The 18,173-nt window shown below is 40.0% G+C and overlaps 1 protein-coding gene across 1 annotated transcript in view; it reads right to left on the bottom strand.

Annotated features, from left to right (window-relative positions):
- Window positions 1-5,899: 5,899 nt before the first annotated feature.
- Window positions 5,900-18,173, bottom strand: part of ADAM23 (ADAM metallopeptidase domain 23) — a 79,072-nt gene continuing 66,798 nt past the window's right edge. The window contains exons 25-27 of the mRNA XM_014954470.1: window positions 16,074-16,164; window positions 13,272-13,326; window positions 5,900-9,127 (exon numbers count right to left, since the gene is read on the bottom strand). Coding sequence (XP_014809956.1) covers window positions 9,014-9,127; window positions 13,272-13,326; window positions 16,074-16,164 — 260 coding nt within the window. The 3' untranslated portion in view covers window positions 5,900-9,013. The remainder of the gene's footprint in view (window positions 9,128-13,271; window positions 13,327-16,073; window positions 16,165-18,173) is intronic.

Genomic DNA, 18,173 nt, shown 5'->3' with positions numbered 1-18,173 from the left:
AGTGCAAACTAAACAATGTTGGTTAGAAAGCTAATACATATTTTTGAAAATGTAATTTGGTGACATGTGGTACTATAAATACAAATGACCTTGGTAAAGAATGTCACTATGCACTCCCATATTTCTATCCAGACGGAAACATTCCAAGAAAATAATTAAAAAGCCCCGAACTGGTTAATGTAGTACATAAAAAGTTAACTGGTCATGTCTTGTGGGCAGATTGTCTCACTTTAGCCATTCACTGCAGTTTTCAGACAGCTTCTGATTAATTTTAATGGCACTCAGGATATTTATATCTAGGGAACTATTGTTTTTTTGAATGAAGTGAATCATTGCCACTTGGGTGCTGCACTGATACCTCTGTGCTCAAGAATAAAGTAACTGGTTCTGTCTGACTTTCCCCCCGCCGTGCACCCCTTCTCCTTCCTCAAGTACTCGCTGCGGGTAAAGAAACTCTTCTCACCTTCAGCCCCTCCAGGCAGAAGTGAGAGTCACCCTGGGTATGTCACAGTTAAAAGAGCAGTTCAGTGAAACGTGCTTTCATAAAACTGCCATTAACATCTAAGAAAGCAAGCCTGGTGTGGGATCTGCTGCTCCTAGTGTGTCACAGCCAGATCTTTTGCTGAAGGAAAACACCGTCACAGTGTGTTCTTTCTTGAGGGTGAGCAGGGCTGTAATGTGGTCTCTCCTACCTTTTCTTGCCCTAAGGGTCTTTCTTTCCTGCAGCCCTTGGGAGAAAAAGGTGTTTGAGGATGCTGACCTAAGGGCAGCTTCTGTGCCATGCCAGTGGGCCAGGCAGGGAAGTGTGCCAGCCCTGACACTGTCACCTCACCCCGTGGCACAGGCGCTCCCCTGGCAGCCAGGACCCGACACCGGGAGCCTGCACATTCAGATCTGGAGCCATTTGGGGAAACTAAGTCTGCAAGAAGAGATTGGAGGGGGGCAGCAAATTATTTAGGGCCAAGAAATGGGTCACAGGAGGTTCTGGAGAGTAAAGAGGACATTGCGAAAGGGATGGACTTGTGGGATCTTTAGCTTTTGTTAGTTACCTGCTGATTCTCAGTCCAGCAGACGATGTGTTCTGTTATTAGTTGTGGCCCAGAGTTCCTTGCTGCTCATGAAGTACTTGCCTTTTGCTAACCCAGCGGCATGACGCCTTATACATACACTGATGCTACTGCTCTTGTCTGTGAAAATGGTTGTTTCCACATAAAATCTGATTAGAATTGTCAATATGTTGTCATATGTAACTTACTGGCAGGGAAATCTGCCTTCTTGAATTATCTTTCTAAGTGAAGTACTATAAGCTCTGGCATTAGCTCTGGTTATCTGGTAGACTTAGACCAGACAGAACCCATAGATTTTCAGTAAGGAATATTGTGATAGAAGTAGATAAAGCATTTTTAAAATTCTTTTTCTTTTTTCAATGTATTTTTATTCTTTGGGTTTTTTAATAGCTAAGACCATGCAGCCTTTGAAACCCCCATTTTTCTTTCACTACTACACCATTTAACACCTCTTCTCAAGGGAAATGCTACAAAGTTGATACTAGAGTAGAAATTCAATGTAGTAAGTTTGTCTTTAAATTGGAGCTTCTGGAGAGACTGTAGTTTGCTTTAACAACATCCTTTCTCTCCTTTTCTATTCTTAATTAGGCATGCCTAAAGCACAGCATATTTCATGAAGAATTATAAATTTTTTGAATGCCTATGTGCAGGGTTGTCATAAATGTATCATCCGACCAGCTGCCTAAAATCAGGGCTCCCAGGGGTAGGTGCTAAAGGTCACCTTTGAGTAAGACAGTTCCTGTCCTAGGGATCTCATGTTTGAAGTGGGTATTGGAGGAAGGAAAACTGACGCAAAATATAATGGGACCTGAATATTTTGCCTACCTGTCCAGCCCTCTGGTTCAACAGCACACAGTCAGGACCCTGCTATGGAAGGGAATTGGTTCTTTCTTCCTGCCAATGAGGCAGTTTGCTGTCTTGAGTTCAGGGCCTTCTCATTAAACATAGGAGAACTTAAAATCTTTAATTTCCTGAAGCTTTTCAGTGAATGCTGGAGGGCACTAAAATAGTTCCAGCTTCTTGGAACTGCTTTCTCATTACACAGAAATCCTAGTCGAGCATGCATTGTCTGTAAACTCTGTTATTGTTAATCATATCTGTAAAAGTAACTTCATAATGGATCAAGTCTTGCAATAGCAACACAGAATTCAGATGTGCCCGAGAGGAAATAGAAGAGAAATGTCTGACTCCGAAGCAAAGGGGCTGCTTGTGTGCTCTGTGTCTGTCTGATTTCATTGTTGTGCTGCCCTCAGAGCGGGGTGTGTTGGCAAGGGAAAAGGTCTGGGGAGGAAATGGATGGTCAGGGTATGTCAAATGCCTACATAAATATATGATTGGGGTACAGAGGCTTAGACTATGATCCTTGTATTTTATAAGTAACTTGAGCCTTCTCTTTGAAAGTGCTGATTGAGGCTGCTGATGTGGCCACGAGTTCTGCTACAGCACGTTCTGTACGGTCATTCTCTAGTTATATAGTTATTGGTGTGTTTTGGAGCACACTAGGCTATAAATCGTGTTTTGGGAAGAGATCTTTGTTAGAAAGAGAAACTTCTCTGCACGATCTGAAGAGATGAGTGGAAGTACGCTTTGTGTGACTGCACTGGGGCTTTGCCAGACTTAAGTGCTATAGACAGTTGGAGCTTTAAGTGTCCATAAGGGTGCTGCTGCTGCACAGCTCAGCACACAGAGCAGTGGTGAGTGGGGTGGCTCTTGTGCCATCATGATCTGGGCCCTTCCTGTGGCTTCACAGCAAAAGGTGCCATTCAGCGCACCTTTGTGCAAGGGTCCTTAGGACATTGTCCACGGTGAGTCAAAGCTGCAGGGTCACAGGAAAACCAGTTGCTGCTGCTGCTTAGTGCTGTTTTCTTCTGTAACCCCCTGGGTGAGGGGGCTTCCACTTGAGCTGGGAGGGGAGGAGGCGGTTGTTTCTCTCTCAAGTAGGAAAATGCCTCTGCTGTTGCAAATAGTGTGAGTTATTTAGTTGTGCTGCAGCTCCACAAGGCATCCAGGTGCCCGTTGCCTGGATTAGACATTAGGGGTAGATCTGTTCAGTTTTCTGGAACGCTAATTGCTCCTTTTTGGGAAGAGTAAAGCTTTCAAGTACTGATTAGGAGTGTCTCACTGTTTTGTAAATCTATAGTATCCTAAGCAATATGTTTATTTAAGAGTCCCCTCTAAAGAGCAGATACATAGCAGATATTTAAAATCGCAACCTTTACAGTCCAAAGAACCAATCTGTGGAAAACCATCCCGAATTAATCAGGTCAGTGCTTATTCTGTCCCAAGGCAATTTGTCAAATTTGTATTTTGGATCTAATGTGAGGATATTGATTCTTGTTTCCATATAACCATGAATATGCACAAAATACTTTCAGAGGAGTCAAACGGGGAAACTCGGAGCTCAGTTGTTAGCCCGCTGCTTCTTGCAGTTGATTTGGAAGCAAGTTTTGCACAGCTGCCACGAAGTTACCATTTTTCAGTTTCTCTTAAATTAAAGCTTATGCATATAGTACCACGTTTGAGGTATCTAGATGCTTTTCATTCTTGAGAAGACACTGGTCATCTTGGCTGGAGGTAGAAAAGCAGTCAAGAGTACTGTTTGCTTGTGTCATTATTTAGCTGGACACCGTCCAGGTTAGACTGCAGAGAAGTAGCACATGTTTATGTGTGGGGACGCTTCCTTTCTGCAGAAGAGGCAAAACTGATGTTACAGAACTGATGTTACAGAGCCATAGGATGTTCCCTGTGTGTAATGTAATGAGTGTGTCATGTGCCTTGGTCATCAGTTAAAAGCATAGCTTTGATAGCCTGCACTTCTCTCTCAACTTCTCTGTCTACATGTAGGACCAAGCAGTGGACAAAGCCAGAGGTATTGCAGATGAAAACCTATTGTTACACTGTCCCAAAAGCAAATCCAAAGCTTATAATATTTAGTCTGATGGCTGAGGAAATCTGTCAGTGGATGAGATACGAGAATTGTCTCAAAGTGGTGCAATGCTGTGCTTACCAAGTCTGAGAACTAGACTTGGACTAGATTTGTTCCAGTTTCTGCTTCTCCACAGTTAAGTGTCACGTAACGGTGTGCATCCTAGAGAGGACCAATTTCTTGGGTCAGTGCTTCTCTGGGGGCACTACTGGAGACTGGGCATTGGTTAGGCCACTGCTGAGAACAGCAGCTTCGTCCTGCACCCGACAGCAGGGAAAAAACATCTAGTTCCTTCATGCTTTGAGTTACCAGCTTTGGTGGGGAAATTCTTGTACTGGCCAGTTATACCACTAAAGATGAAGGGTGTCCTGTGACTTATGACAAAACCAAGCTCTTGAGCAGAAAATTTTAACGAGAACAAATACACTGAAACTCGATTACTGGGTTTCTGCAAATGAGAGCATTCTGAATGATGCTACCCTCAGGAGTTTGTTGTTGCTCGGAAACAATACGTATAAAGTTGATGTCTGTGCTGGTCTGACGTGGAGTCCTTGTACTTACCTAGAGGCTTTATGTCCTCCTGCATTACGCCCTTCCGCTAAATACCTTATTCAACAAACCTACAGAAACGTGGAGACGTGCTGCTGGGCTTTGAACAATGGATCTCTGAACTGATTTATAGTATTTGCAGCTTTAAGATAATGTTTTTGTGACCTTTTTGCTCTCAATATTGGTTTGAGCATCCCTACTACTAAAATTCCTAGTTACTTATTTAATTTCTTTCTTTAAGCTTTCTGAGGGCACTTAAACAGTCTCTATTTTTCTGATGGATGACTCACGCTAAGTTTTTCAGCTCTTGTGGGTAGGAGTCTGTAGTAAGTGCATTTAGGACAAAAGAGGGTTTTTTGGGCTTGTACAACGTGCCTTGCTGTTGTGCTGTGTTGGTCTTGTTCTTAATAGTAAGCGCGCCGGTGAGATCACTCTTCAGTATTTCATGCTGCAATTGTGAAAGTTTCAAAAACAATTTTAAGCATTTTTCTTGTAAAATCAAAAGCAGATAGGCATCTATCTATATGTTGCTTTTGTATTCATGTACTGCAAAAGGATTAATTCTTGTTTTAGGAATGACTGTCTGCTATCATTATAGCCAAAATGTTGTATGTTCCTTTTGAGTTTACAGAGAAATCCTCCTATATTCAGATGATAGGAAATAAAAGTGGGTGAGAGTGGATCCATTAATAGCAGTAGCTCTAAATGAGACAGATGCTTTCATACATAACCTGGGGAGAGACTAGGACAAAAGTGTATTTTGTTTTCCTCTCTGGAGCTGGAGAGAGCACAAAACTATCAGTAGTTATTTGGTAATTGTCATGCATGCATTTAGTTTTCCCAGGCTGGCTTCCCTAGAGTAAGTCTGGCACAAAAAAAAACCAAACCCAATAAAAAACCCCACAAAAAGGGAAACAGAGTTTCCTTTGGTAATCCATTAAAATGATGACCATACTATTTGGTTATACGAAGCCTTCAAAAGACTATTTAAGTAATGACATGATTTTAGACTTGATGTAATTATATAACTCAGATTTCTGAACTGCAAAAGCCTTCCCTCAGCCAGCTGATGCCCCCGGGTCTCATCCAGGCGGGTGCAGCCGGCCCAGCAGCCCTCCCGCTGTGGGTGTGCTCAGCCCTGGGTGCTGTGGCGCTGGCCCACGCACCGCAGAAAGCCTCGTGCAACGTCCTCACACGGACAGCACCTCGCTGCCAGACAGGACAGTTTTGGAGGTCTTCAATAAAAGAAAACTCCAGGCAATTTCCACTACTGTAACGGCAGTGATACCTTGAACACAGAAAGTAAATAAAATGGAGAAAATAAGGAAAAAATGACTGAAAATTAAAAACTACTCCGTTCCATGTTCATGACATTTTTAATACTCATCTTGCTAAGATGCAGAACAAGGACTATTGAATTTCCATTCATTAGCAGCCAACAAGATATGAATGAGTATTAACTTCAAACAAAAACTGATTTATAACATCGAGTTGTGCACTTAAAAAAATAATTACATATCATTTTTAAAAGGAAGAGTAACAGTGGAAGCAATAATGAATATAAAACATGACTGATTAGGCTTAAAACATAACTTCAAGTATTCTATGGCATTTCCTCAGACATTTGTCTTAAATTTGTTTGTGCAATACCCATCTTTGCATAGTTAAAGAAAAATTGGTTAAACTCCAGCCTTAGGTAATCTGTTTCTTTTAACATGCACTTATACAGCTGTTAATTTGCCTAGCAGACTTCTCTTGTAGGAGGAGCAGATCAAATCAGTGTGATCATGCAGCAAACTGGAAGGAGCTATACGGTTACCACAGTTTCTTGTCCAGGTGAATAGAAAAATAACAAAACAAACGTATAGTGGATAAAATGGAGGCAGTGCTGGCCAGGTCTCCTGTTGATGATGCTTTGTGATGAACAAATGAACATTAAATGCAGGTGTACTTCCCAAAGTACAGCAGGGGTGGGATGTAGAAAATTGACACCTACCCAAGCCAGTTTTTCAATTGTCTGTCACCAGCCTGTACCTACCCTGAGCCGCGCTGTCCCTGGCGCTCTGTGCACACAGGGCAGAAGGCAGAGGCGTGTCCCACGTGCGCACAAGGGCTGGTGAGGGGAGCCTTAACTCGGTCGAGAAATCATCGCTCCTATGAAACCGCTGGTGGAAATAGAGAAGTAGCTCCAGCACTGAACATATGTACATAGTAGTTGGGGACCACTGTGGTCTGATTTAAAACATCACATCACACACTAACAATGTTGTTTGTGAAATGCATCTCAAAGGTTTATTACACAGGTAGTTTATGGATATCCAGTTGATTTTACTTATTTCAATTTTTGGTGTCTCTGTCGTGGGTTGCACTTGCTTTGGAAGCAGAACCCGAACAAAGCTGGGAATTATGTTCCCAAGCAAAGTACTTTGAGAGGACAGTAATACAGTTGCAAATATTTTTGGTTTGTCATAACAGTATTGTCACTAACTTCATTCTGCTTGAAGCTAGGCAGGAATTTTTCAGAGTAAGATTTATAATTTATATCACCGTTCACTACCTGTGTGCAGCACCTTTAACTCATAATGTAGTAAGTGTTAATGTGATTATGTTAAAGCTGTTTAAAAACATTTAATAATAACTGTCAACCAAAACAATATATTGTAGTTCTCTGGTGAGACTGCTGGATTGTACATTATCATAATAAGAAACGTAATTGAAACGAGATTTTGTAAATCACAGGAAATCTGCAGCATTTTCTTAATGCTCTGGTTCTTAAAGCTAACTCAGGAAATGGATTTCCACTGGACACAGACGGAGTAAGGAGGGTAACTGGACTTCCCATGTTACTAATATCCAACCTTTAAATTAAATCCAAAATTACAGACGATTTTAAATCTGATTATCAGATGCAGCAATTAAATCCTCAGGTCACTTCACTTACACAAACTGAATTACCCAAGTTTTAAATCAAGATGAAAAGGATCAGCCTGTACAGGGAGGCCTAAACTCAACACGCTCGTACCTTTCTCAGGCCAGACACAGCCGGTTACCGGGGCACAGCGCTGCTGCCAAGCACCTTCCTGCAAACATCTACATTTGTACACAAGGTGTATCTAAAAGTAATTTCAACACACATCCCCCTGGAATGACATGGGATTTTGCACACTCTGTGATGGTAACTAGTTTGCAAGGGTCAGGGTATTAATTTTGCATTATACTTTGGAGAGTGAGATGCATCAAAGAGATACAGGGAGTGAGTTTTAAATGTCAGTCACCTTTACAAGCCCATTTGGGCGGGTGGGCAGAAGGCAAAAGAAGAATAATTTGTTCCAAGCTTTTAACATCTTGTGAGTATTTTAAGGCTTATTTAAGTTTTCATTTCACAGGATCTAGACAGGAAAAAAAGTAGCTATAGTTAAAATAAAAGCTTGGCACTTCTGTGATAAGTTTGAGAGGGTGTCGCTTATCTTACATTATATTATGGAAAATCTGTATAACAGCCAAAAAAAGTAATCCAGACTTATAGTCAATACATAGATATGCATTTATACATTTTAATTGGTTTTGGTTTCAAGCATACAAACTTTAGATCACATCTGTTTGGTGTCAGAACTCCCTGCATCTGCATGCTATTATCTGCCTTTTTTGAGCAAGCCCAGAACATCTGCTGTACAACATGCTACAGGAAATAAAAAGGGGAGGAAAAAAACCCAAAACCAAACCCAACATCAAAAATAGATTTACATAAAGAATAGAACCTTTTTTATATGGAAATCCTTTTCCCTCATATATATATATTTATATATAATCTGTGAAAATGATACATCAATATCTTATTTCCATATTTACACTTTTTTCCTTCTTGGAAGAATTCCATCCATCACTCGATAGCTTCCATACCCAACAGACTCCTGGTCCAGGAGACCACAGGGTGGACAGGGACCTCTGAAGTCCAGCAGCAGAACACGCTGCGTGGCTAGAAAAGCTATCGGAGCCTGGTATCAGCTTCCCAGTGGTTTGTATTTATCGGGCTGCAGATTCTGCTTGGGGTCAGCTTGCTAGCTTGGTTGGTTGTATGTGAGCCATGCAGGTTACCCTTTCAAAATTAGCTCCTCATGCCACTGGAGTTTGATAAGAAAAAGGAATTCATGCGAACTCAGGTGAAGTTAGAGTGCCAGCAGGCTGGGAAAAAAATCTTCTGCTATTTTGTTGTTTTGGAACAGTTCTCTTATTGCACTTGGTCTGTGTGTCTCCTTTGTTTGAGGAAAGAAAAAAACCACCTGATTTTGAAACAGTTTGCTTGTAACGCTTGTCAGTTAATTTTAACAAGACAAAGGTGAATGGAGGAAATATTTTGAACTTATCACCAAAAAGGACAGTCTTCTACCACCTCAAATTCTAACATCCCACATCATTGTGTTTATAGTTACTGTTTCTCATGTTCTTCCTTACTGATTTAGTTCCTGTGCAGCTACAGCAAAGACACCACACCCATAATCCAATAGTGCAAGAAGAAGCTTTTTGAATTGCATTTCTTCAAATAGGGCCTTGTTGACTTGGATCGAACCTTCGTTTTTTGACATTTCTTCCAGGTTGCATCAAAAGGAGATGAAAAGAGAAAAATGCAAGACATTAGTTAGACATAACAGGAACAAAGCCATTGCCAAGGTCATAGTAAAGTAAAAGGCTCACACTGAGACAGTTTAACAAGTAGTTACTTGTTTTTTCAAGGGGGTAACAATTTAAGGAATTTGGCTGCACGCTTTCTGTAGCATAGTATCAAGTATTGCTTTTCTTATGCAGTTTGAAGATCGTGCTGCCATACAGAATTCAATTATTTCTGTAGTACTTCAAGTGGTGCTCTAAATTTGCAGCAACTTTCAGCCCACAGTAACACGTGTGCCCCTTAGGCCAAGAGAGCACGCGTATACCTAAAGGGCGTGAGTCACAAGTGCCAGTACTGGGAATACATCAGCACAGGGAGACTTGAGTTCTCAGAGCGAGCGCCCGTCTCCGGCTGAACCGGAACTTAGTTCACGTGCGCGGAGTGTCTCTGTGAGCTCTTACCACACTATTGACCATAACTGCTGTGAATCTTAGTACAGTGCAAAATATAGCAAAAACATTGCATTCGAAGGAGACTGGACGGTTTTGTAAATTATTTGATGAGAATTTAATGTTAAGAGTGGATAGCAAGTCGGTCAGTGATACGTCCAGTCTCCTGCGATACTGATATCCTATGTCAAACAGCAAGACATTAGGAAGCGACAACAAAAGTTGGGTGCAACCTCCCCAGTATCTGGCTTTATGTGGGGCATCAAGCAAGGGGCTCATGCATTTAGTTTTAACATTGGGCATATGCACCACTACCGCCACCAAATGACATGCAAAAAATACACAACAGGAATTTATAAATTCCCTAAAGCTACACACCAATCCCAGGATTTTCTATTTTTTGCAGCCCTGCTAACTACCACCACTGCTACAATATTCATAAATACATTATACACAGGGTTTGCCTGGTGCTTTAAGAGACTGATGGATGAATGCAAAGGCAACTTCTTTTTGAGAAGACTTCCAGAGAGTGGTATCCTTGGGCATCCTTTGTTTTGTTTTTTCTTTGGGTACCAGTGCCGCCTACATTTTTGCAAGGTGAACGCCTAAGAATTGCTGGTTTCTGAAAGATCACTATATTAATCTTTCAGCCATTTCTGCTCTAGGAGTACCGTACTAATGCTCCTTTTGAATTGGGCTGACAGAACTTCAGTATCTCAATCCATCCTCCTCTGTACTCAGGTAAATTCGAAATGAGCAAATTATTTTTTAAGGCTAAGTTGCAGAACTGCATGATAGGAAGTATGGATAGAATGTAACTTGGTTAAATGTGAGTTAAAACCTGCTTTGCATCTGCTTGTCCTGCCACTTTCAATGGGGAAAGGACACATCCGCTTCTCTTCCGCCCACCCCCCCGGGCTTTAGGTACTGTCTAGCATACTTGAATTCAAACACTACCGATGAGCAACTAATTAGTCAGTCCCCTTAAAACAAATCATCAATGCATGTAAAAAATCCAAATGACGTCACTTGTCCTCCTACTCTAGGGAAAGTACCATATTCCAGTTTGCCTGAAGAGGAAAAGTCATTAAAACATACACTGAATTACATTCTGTTACCTTAGCTTGTTTTAATTAAAGAAATGAACTTTTAAGTCTTAGAGCAAGGTACAGAGGACAGATGCTATGCTTGCTTCCCAGCACAACTCTTGTAACAAAACTCTTTTGACTTTTACCCTATCAGATCATTTCTAACTGACCTCCACCAGCGCAGCATATTCCAGAAAGGGCCATTTGGCTGTAGGACAGCTCAGCCAGCACCCACGCCTTGGGGCTACAGGCAAAGTCTGCTGCGCCCTCGCCACCCATTCTGTGCTCTGTCCAAACCATACATTTACCCATTTTCTAGTTTTATGCAGCAAAAATACACACTTCAAGGAATAAGATACTAACCAAACCACTGCCTTTCTTCACTTAGGATATTCTGCTAACAGTGTTGGATCAGAAAGAAACATAAGAAGAACTAAAAGAACACGTAACGTAAGAGCCAGAAATAGTCTCTGAAATACAGATACAGTGTCATCAGGTACAGTGTCAATCAGGGAACACGTGAGCAAAGCATTAAGAAGAGCCTCCACATCTCTCTGCTGCAGCCGTAGCACTTCCCAGGGGCAGGCAGCCAGCTGTTACCCTGCAGGAATCAGAACTCTCTTCTGATTCCCCAAACTGCTTTAACAACTTCATCCCGAACTACCACGCACTTTAATACTAACATGAAGACAGTAGCCTTAATCAGCAAACAGAACAAGGCTCTTTCTTCCCCAAGAAAGTTATAATAAAAAGAAAGAAACTAGGTGAGTATCAGGTCCTGGATATTTGCACCTCTTCATAGCTATGCATTACGGTAGTACAAGGTTCCTTTAGTCTGCTTCAGCAAAGCAAAAAGGCAGGGGGCAGAAGAGTCCTCTGTGGAAGGACATGTAGGAAAATGCAGCTGTTTCCTAGGTATTTCTTTACGTGGAAGATTTTAGAACATTAATGTTTTAATGACTCTTTAAATAATGAGGTTCAGCCTTTCAGTCTTAATACAACCAGAAAAAGTGTCTCTAACAGAAACAAAGTTATCGGTGCTTCTGAATCAAAAAAGCACACCATGCTACAGCACATCACTGCCTCTCAAACATGGTCATCTTTACAAATGAAAAATATTTCAGAAAAGAAAACTGGTTTCAAAAAGGCTGGATGTATGTAAGAAATACCTTGCTGAGAGCCTCTGCTTTTTTTTTTTTTTGCCACTAATTAGGAATATGGCTACAGAGTATATTACTTGCAAATCTGTGCCTTTGTCTGTGATCACAAAAAATGCAAAGCTTTACTTAAGCATTTAAAGATTTATCCAAAACCAGTATCTTAAACACTCCAAATATCTAATGTTTTCATTGGCATTCCTGAAGCATGGTTCAAATGCTGAAGAAGAGGTAAATAAATGACCTTTCGCTACAGAACTGTTTCAAATTAACAAAATGGCTAAAATTAGCAGATTAAAATAAGAGTTTGACCTGCCATTTATTCTAGTAGTTTGGAAAAAAAGTGAGAAAATATCTCACATTTGCTTCTAATGCTGATGTTTGTGTAGTGATGACTGTATTTAGGTCAGAATACATGTTTTGCAGAGATGTTGGTAAGGGACTGAAAGCTTCCTCACAAAGTCGCCATTAGCGATCCACTGCCTTATCTTGCAGAAACTTTTGGGGATCTAAATGCATCTGCACAGACCAGTTAAAAACTTGGCATCTCTCAGGACTGGGTAAGTCTTTGGCCAATCCATTAATTTTCCATTAAAGGGGCATAAAACCCTGCAGCTCTTCAACTAAGAATGGTTGCTGGAAATAGAGTTACGCTTAAGATCAACTCTCCTGTCAGCCAATTTTGCATTCTGATATAACAAGAAGCAGCTTTTCATATGCATTTCCACATTACTTTTAACAGCATTGCCTCTTAGCAGTATTATTACCAAAAAATTGCTTAAATATTTTTAAAGTCGGCAACAAAAGCATCTAGTTGGCTTATATTACTGCAGTAGCTTTGCAAAAGTAACTGAATGTATGCTAGGGGGAAAAAACCAGCGTAGGCCCCTGAGACTGTGATGGCAGCCAATGCAAAAAAGAACTACTCTAATGGTAAAAGTGTCCTTCCCATAAGGGTCTTGTATGAAAGACTGTATATTGAAATCTTGGGCAGACTTGCTGCATCAAAATGAGCTTCACATTTCCTGAACGCTGTACTTCTGTACAACAGCCAGCAGAGTTCAGGTCAGAAGATGCAGGACTCCCTTACTGCAGTCTGAACACAACAGCTTTAAAAGCACTAGGTAAGGCTCAACTGAACTAAGACCTGCTTAACAAGGTTTCCACCTTTAACTCGAAGCCACCTGAAATGTGTAATGAAGCTCTATGGCCCCTAAAATTGTCAGTTAACTTTCTCCTTTCCTATACTAGCCACACATTAACTCAATTAGAAAAATTAACCTAGGGTTCATTCTTAAAACCGGAGGTTGGTGGTTTTTTTTAACTTTGTTTCTCCAAACTTGCATCCAGCCTTCTTTTACACTTCCCCTCCACCCCCCACCCCGCACCACCTCAGTTGATGAACAAAGTTTGCTTAGTTGCAGCTTACGTTTGATATGGACTTGACAGCACAGTACCGTATGTTCATATGAACATCTGATAACCTGTGAAACAGAAATCACATCTCCCAGTTTGTAAAGCATTGGCTACCTTCTCTCGTATTTGCAGAGACTAAACATATCACTTGCTTAAAAAGGAAAAGTTAAAATCCTCTTCATTATCCTCATTTGCCCCTCCAGATAGATCTGAAGCAAAGTACCAGAGCATCTACACGTGCTAGCCCTTCTTTTGTACAGAAGCCGAAAAGCCTTTCCAGTTCCCCTCCGACCCCCAGAAGAAACATGCACTTCAAGCTGTGAGCTAGGCCAGGCCAGTGTATTTGAGGTTCTGCTACAGAATAAACATTTGTATCTTGCTCTTTTGAGACTAAGCACTTCAAGAGTCATTTCCAATACAGATCCTCTATAGGGAAAACAAGCCTCTACACTTGGGCAAACGAATGACACCAGGATGCAAAGCTGAACACTTGTGAGAATATTCTGAGAGAAGTGGAACAATAAGAAGAAATAAACAATCAATTAAATACTTTGTTTCAGACAGGGAGGAATTCTTTTAAAGATCTGTTGATGCAAATTCTTGACCACAGGCATGCCCTGTGGTGCCCCACTGGCACCCAGGCTACTTGCACAGCAGCATAATCTGACTTTTTTTTTCCCAACAAAATCTAGCTTGCTTAATTCCCATGGGGACTTGCAATATCAGTTTCTAATATTATTGCTCTAAATCTGCGTGCACTGTTGTTCACAATAAATTAAAAATTTTAACAGAAATGTTAATGTAAGCCTTGCAGAAAATTTTTCTGCATTTATTTAAAAAACTACACGCAGGGAAAAGGCAACTCTCAGTTCTGCAACTAACTGAAATATTTATGTATTTTTATATGCTTTATTTAGGTTAAAAGAAAGCTCTCTCCTATAATTTCACGTCTAGTAGGATATGATGGAAAAAATGTAAGTAAGTGTCCTTTTACTAGTTAATGCTATAGAATATGTCTAAGTATTACAGAGAGTCTGGGAATAATACTATTTACAGACTAGGAGGCCTTTACACAGAAGAAATCTTACAATCCATCACCTGGAAAGAATCCCTGTTCCTCTCCATGTTCACACCACACGCCAATCTGTGTCAGTCACTGCACAGTCTAAAATGCACACCTCATTTGAATTTCTGCCTTTGAACATAGATTGATGAAACAACATAACGAATCAAAAATGCATAAATACTAAATTATTTTACTGTTTATAGATATGGAAAATACAAATCTCAGCCATATGAGACTATGTAAAAGATATAGGACTGAATTAAAACTATGTTGTTTAGAGCTGCCCTGTAGTAACAAATCCTGGAGGCTGACCTAGGGGTATTTATTGTACAAGTAATGGATTTAATTTATTTAACTGAGACAAAGCTGTAAGTAAGAAAAAAAATAGAGCAGCTCAAGGTAAGTCTGTCAGCAGGAATTGAAAAGGCTTATGAAAATCATACACCCATGGTTCAAGATGGATGTTTAGATACATTTTGTATTTAATTTTTCTTACCAAAGCCGAGGAGGGGCAGTGGGTCCCAGCTGGTGTCTGCAGCTCTGGCCAGTGCCACGGGGCAGCGCGGGGCCTGTCCATTCCTTCAAGTGTTCAACGAACACTTAGAGAAAAACCAATGCAGCAGGTGCTGGGTCTTTCTGAAAGCACCGATAGTAGCAGGCAGGGCAACATGATGTAATAATTAACTTAATTAACTGTGAATTAATAGATAAATATGACCTGATCACTATATTCTCCTTCAATAGCCGCCTTAATCGATGAGGGAGTAACTTTTTTTCTTCTCAACTCAGACATGGAGTATGAATATAGGCCATATAAAATATTCTTTGAATTATTATAAAAACGTGATTGAGGAATCATGGCTTATTGTTGTATCATGGCCTAATCTTGATTCACGTTATTGAAAAGAAATAGCAACTTGAATACCATGAGAAATTACTTGTTCTTATGCTTAACACTTCCATGATTTGCAAGGTTATAAATACTGATTCTAAATTTAGATCCTTTTTACCAAATATGGACTGTGCATGTAGGTAGCCTTGCTGCTACAAAAAAACCAAGAATTAAATACCTTTGTACAAGACTCTCTTTAACGGTCACAAGCAGAATGACTAGTGCGTTGCTCTTCATAAAATGCATTCAGGAGACAGTTCAAGATTTCAAAATGTTCTCTCTAAACCAGATTTTTTTTTTTAAATTGTGACTTTATAACAAAAAGAAATTAAAAAAGTCAGTAACCACAAACAAAAGTTAGCTCTGGTAATTCCGAGTCCACTGTGTCAAAACATCTGCAACTGAAAACTACTCAGCTGTGACCACCACTCACAATTTACACATGAAGTCTTTAACTAAAAAAAAAAGTTAATCGGTTTGAAAGGAATACTGCCTTCAAAACAAACACTTCTCAAGACATGTATCTTTTGGGGTTTTTAACCACTGTAGTCAAGTTCTGAGAACAATGCTATTAATTGGAGGTGAAAAAAAGACCCTAAGTGTTAGGGTGAACTCATGATCGTTAAATTAATTCTTATATTGTTCTTCAACTTTGCACCCTGGATGGCATCTGCTAGTTTCCAATCTGTTTCCTCCTCTTGTTCAGTGCACGCATAATTCTTTCTCTTTAAAGCAGCTTGTTATAGTCTGGGGGGGAGTTACCTTAGAAATCTTGTAGCAGGAACTCAAAATTTAGTGATGTAAGCAAGAAATAGAAATGCCATAGCCACTGAGAGAAGACATGCGGCATTGCTTACTTAAAGCCCCATCCTGTCCCCCCAAGGACAATAGCTGCTACCAGGATGGCACCAGCGATGGAGCCTATTATAAGATTGGTGGCACTAGGACCTGTGATAAAGGATTATGGTAAGACAGACATAAGAACCAACCACTTTATCCACATTAAGTGAAGCATCTGAAGGGCAGTCAAACAATTCAAGGAATACAGACAGCACACAAGGTGATGTCTCTAGACAATTCCAGCAACCCCAACTTACTTTTCTTTATCAGTAAGAATGAACAAAGCTGTTGGTCTCTGCATTGTGCTATGTTGACTTCTACCGTAGAGAAAAATCTAGTGTCAGACAGTAAACCCCACTGTGACTTACTCCATTATCTAGCGAATGAACTGTCAACTGAGGACACAGATATTTGCGAATAATTCCTTAACCTAAAGGAAAAAGGATCAAAGCTGTATGTTTTATGACTACAGAAAATGAGAAGGAAAAAAACAACAATCAAAAAGTCTGACTTTTTTCAAAAGGTGGTGATGTTTTGAGCTGAGAGCATCTATCTAGCACCACTTGCTAATCAGAGTCCAGACTCCCTACAGTTACGTCAATGCTAAATTTACAAACAATTGTTTGACAAAAGCAAAGGATTACATAATAAAGAACAAAAGTTGAAATAAAAGCTGTATTCCCATTAAGCTTTCCAAACATCAAAGCATCTCTTCAACATCCTCAAGAAGCTACTTAACAACAAAGTGGGGAAGGGTGGAGCAGGAAAAAAGAGCAACAAAAAGAAGCAGCACAAAATATGTTTGTGCAATTTTCTGAAGAGGGCAAGAGAACACCTAAATAAGATATTCATAATTTACCCCTAAGTGCTGTATTTACACAGGGTGGAGGAAAACTGACAATAGGCTTGAGTAACATTTTAATTGCTCCGTACAAAAATTTCCTATTGAGCAGTGTTTGATGTAAAGTTAATTGCATCTGAGCTCAAGGCAAAATGAAATGAACCAACAGTTTCTTTTGCAGCATATTGCACACTTTTTGTTTAAACATTTACATATCCAGGAATAGCCTTCAAAAACAGTTCTTACCTCCTATCCCAGTCTCCCCAAACCAAGCAATTGGAATTTTCCTATTCTAAATGTTCTGAAACTGAGTTTGGAAAACTGTCAGACAGCTAATATAAGGAAGAAAAAGGAGCAGCCAGAGATCAGCAAAGGAAAGAGCAAGGGCAGCTGCAAAAACTGAAGGTTTTAAGCTGTGAGGTTGGTACCACAAACCCTTCTGCCCAGTCCCAGACACTACAATACACGTGCCCTAAGTTTTAAAGTTTACTGCAGTGACCTAACTTCATCACAGCCATTACATGTTTACCGTATCAGTGCTTCTGGAGAGCAGCTTCGCTAAAAGAAAACCAAGGTTTAAAAATTGCTTCCTGCAATTTCTACACAAAGAGTGTTCAGGAATATTAATATAAGACTTGGACTGAAAAGAAATATAGTGAGCTTTACAGATAGGAGCAGTGCACAAATTTGACAACAATAATTTTTCACCATTTGGAAGAACATATCTTATTTGGACTTACCTTTAAAGTCACACCTGGTTCAAATCAACAGGAGTGACCATGGTGGAGGGTAAATTAATGCTGTTCCACAGACATTATATTCCCAATTAAGGCTTGCTTTCAACAGCAGCCTAATGAGCTACTGTACCTGACTCAAATCTAAGGCTGACTCTGGATTTTATCAAATGCTTGCACACAAATGATTGTACACAACAAAAGACGGAAAACAGCAAGTAATTTATCTGTAATCAATTTTAGAAATCTTGAAAAATTCTAAAGCTAATTTCTTTCTAGCCATAGAATGGTATCTTCTCACCAAAGAGGTAAATGATTAACTGATTAAAATTGATTAAATGATTAACTGGAAGTAATATTGGCATAACTTATATAAGGAAGTACAAATGGCCGCTTTTTTACATCCCTCCTCTTACTGTGTTCCCTGGGTTTATTTCACAGCACACATCCCTTCAACAAACAGCAAACTGTTCTTTCAATTCAGAAAATCAATATTGATTTTATTTACTATAAATACCAAGGAATTAAATCAAAATTTAAAC

Source organism: Calidris pugnax, unplaced genomic scaffold (assembly GCF_001431845.1).
Source record: "Calidris pugnax isolate Ruff unplaced genomic scaffold, ASM143184v1 scaffold103, whole genome shotgun sequence".
In the NCBI taxonomy this organism is placed as follows: Eukaryota; Metazoa; Chordata; class Aves; order Charadriiformes; family Scolopacidae; genus Calidris; species Calidris pugnax.
Note: the sequence above shows the minus strand (reverse complement) of the source record. Positions and strands in the feature narration are given on the sequence as shown.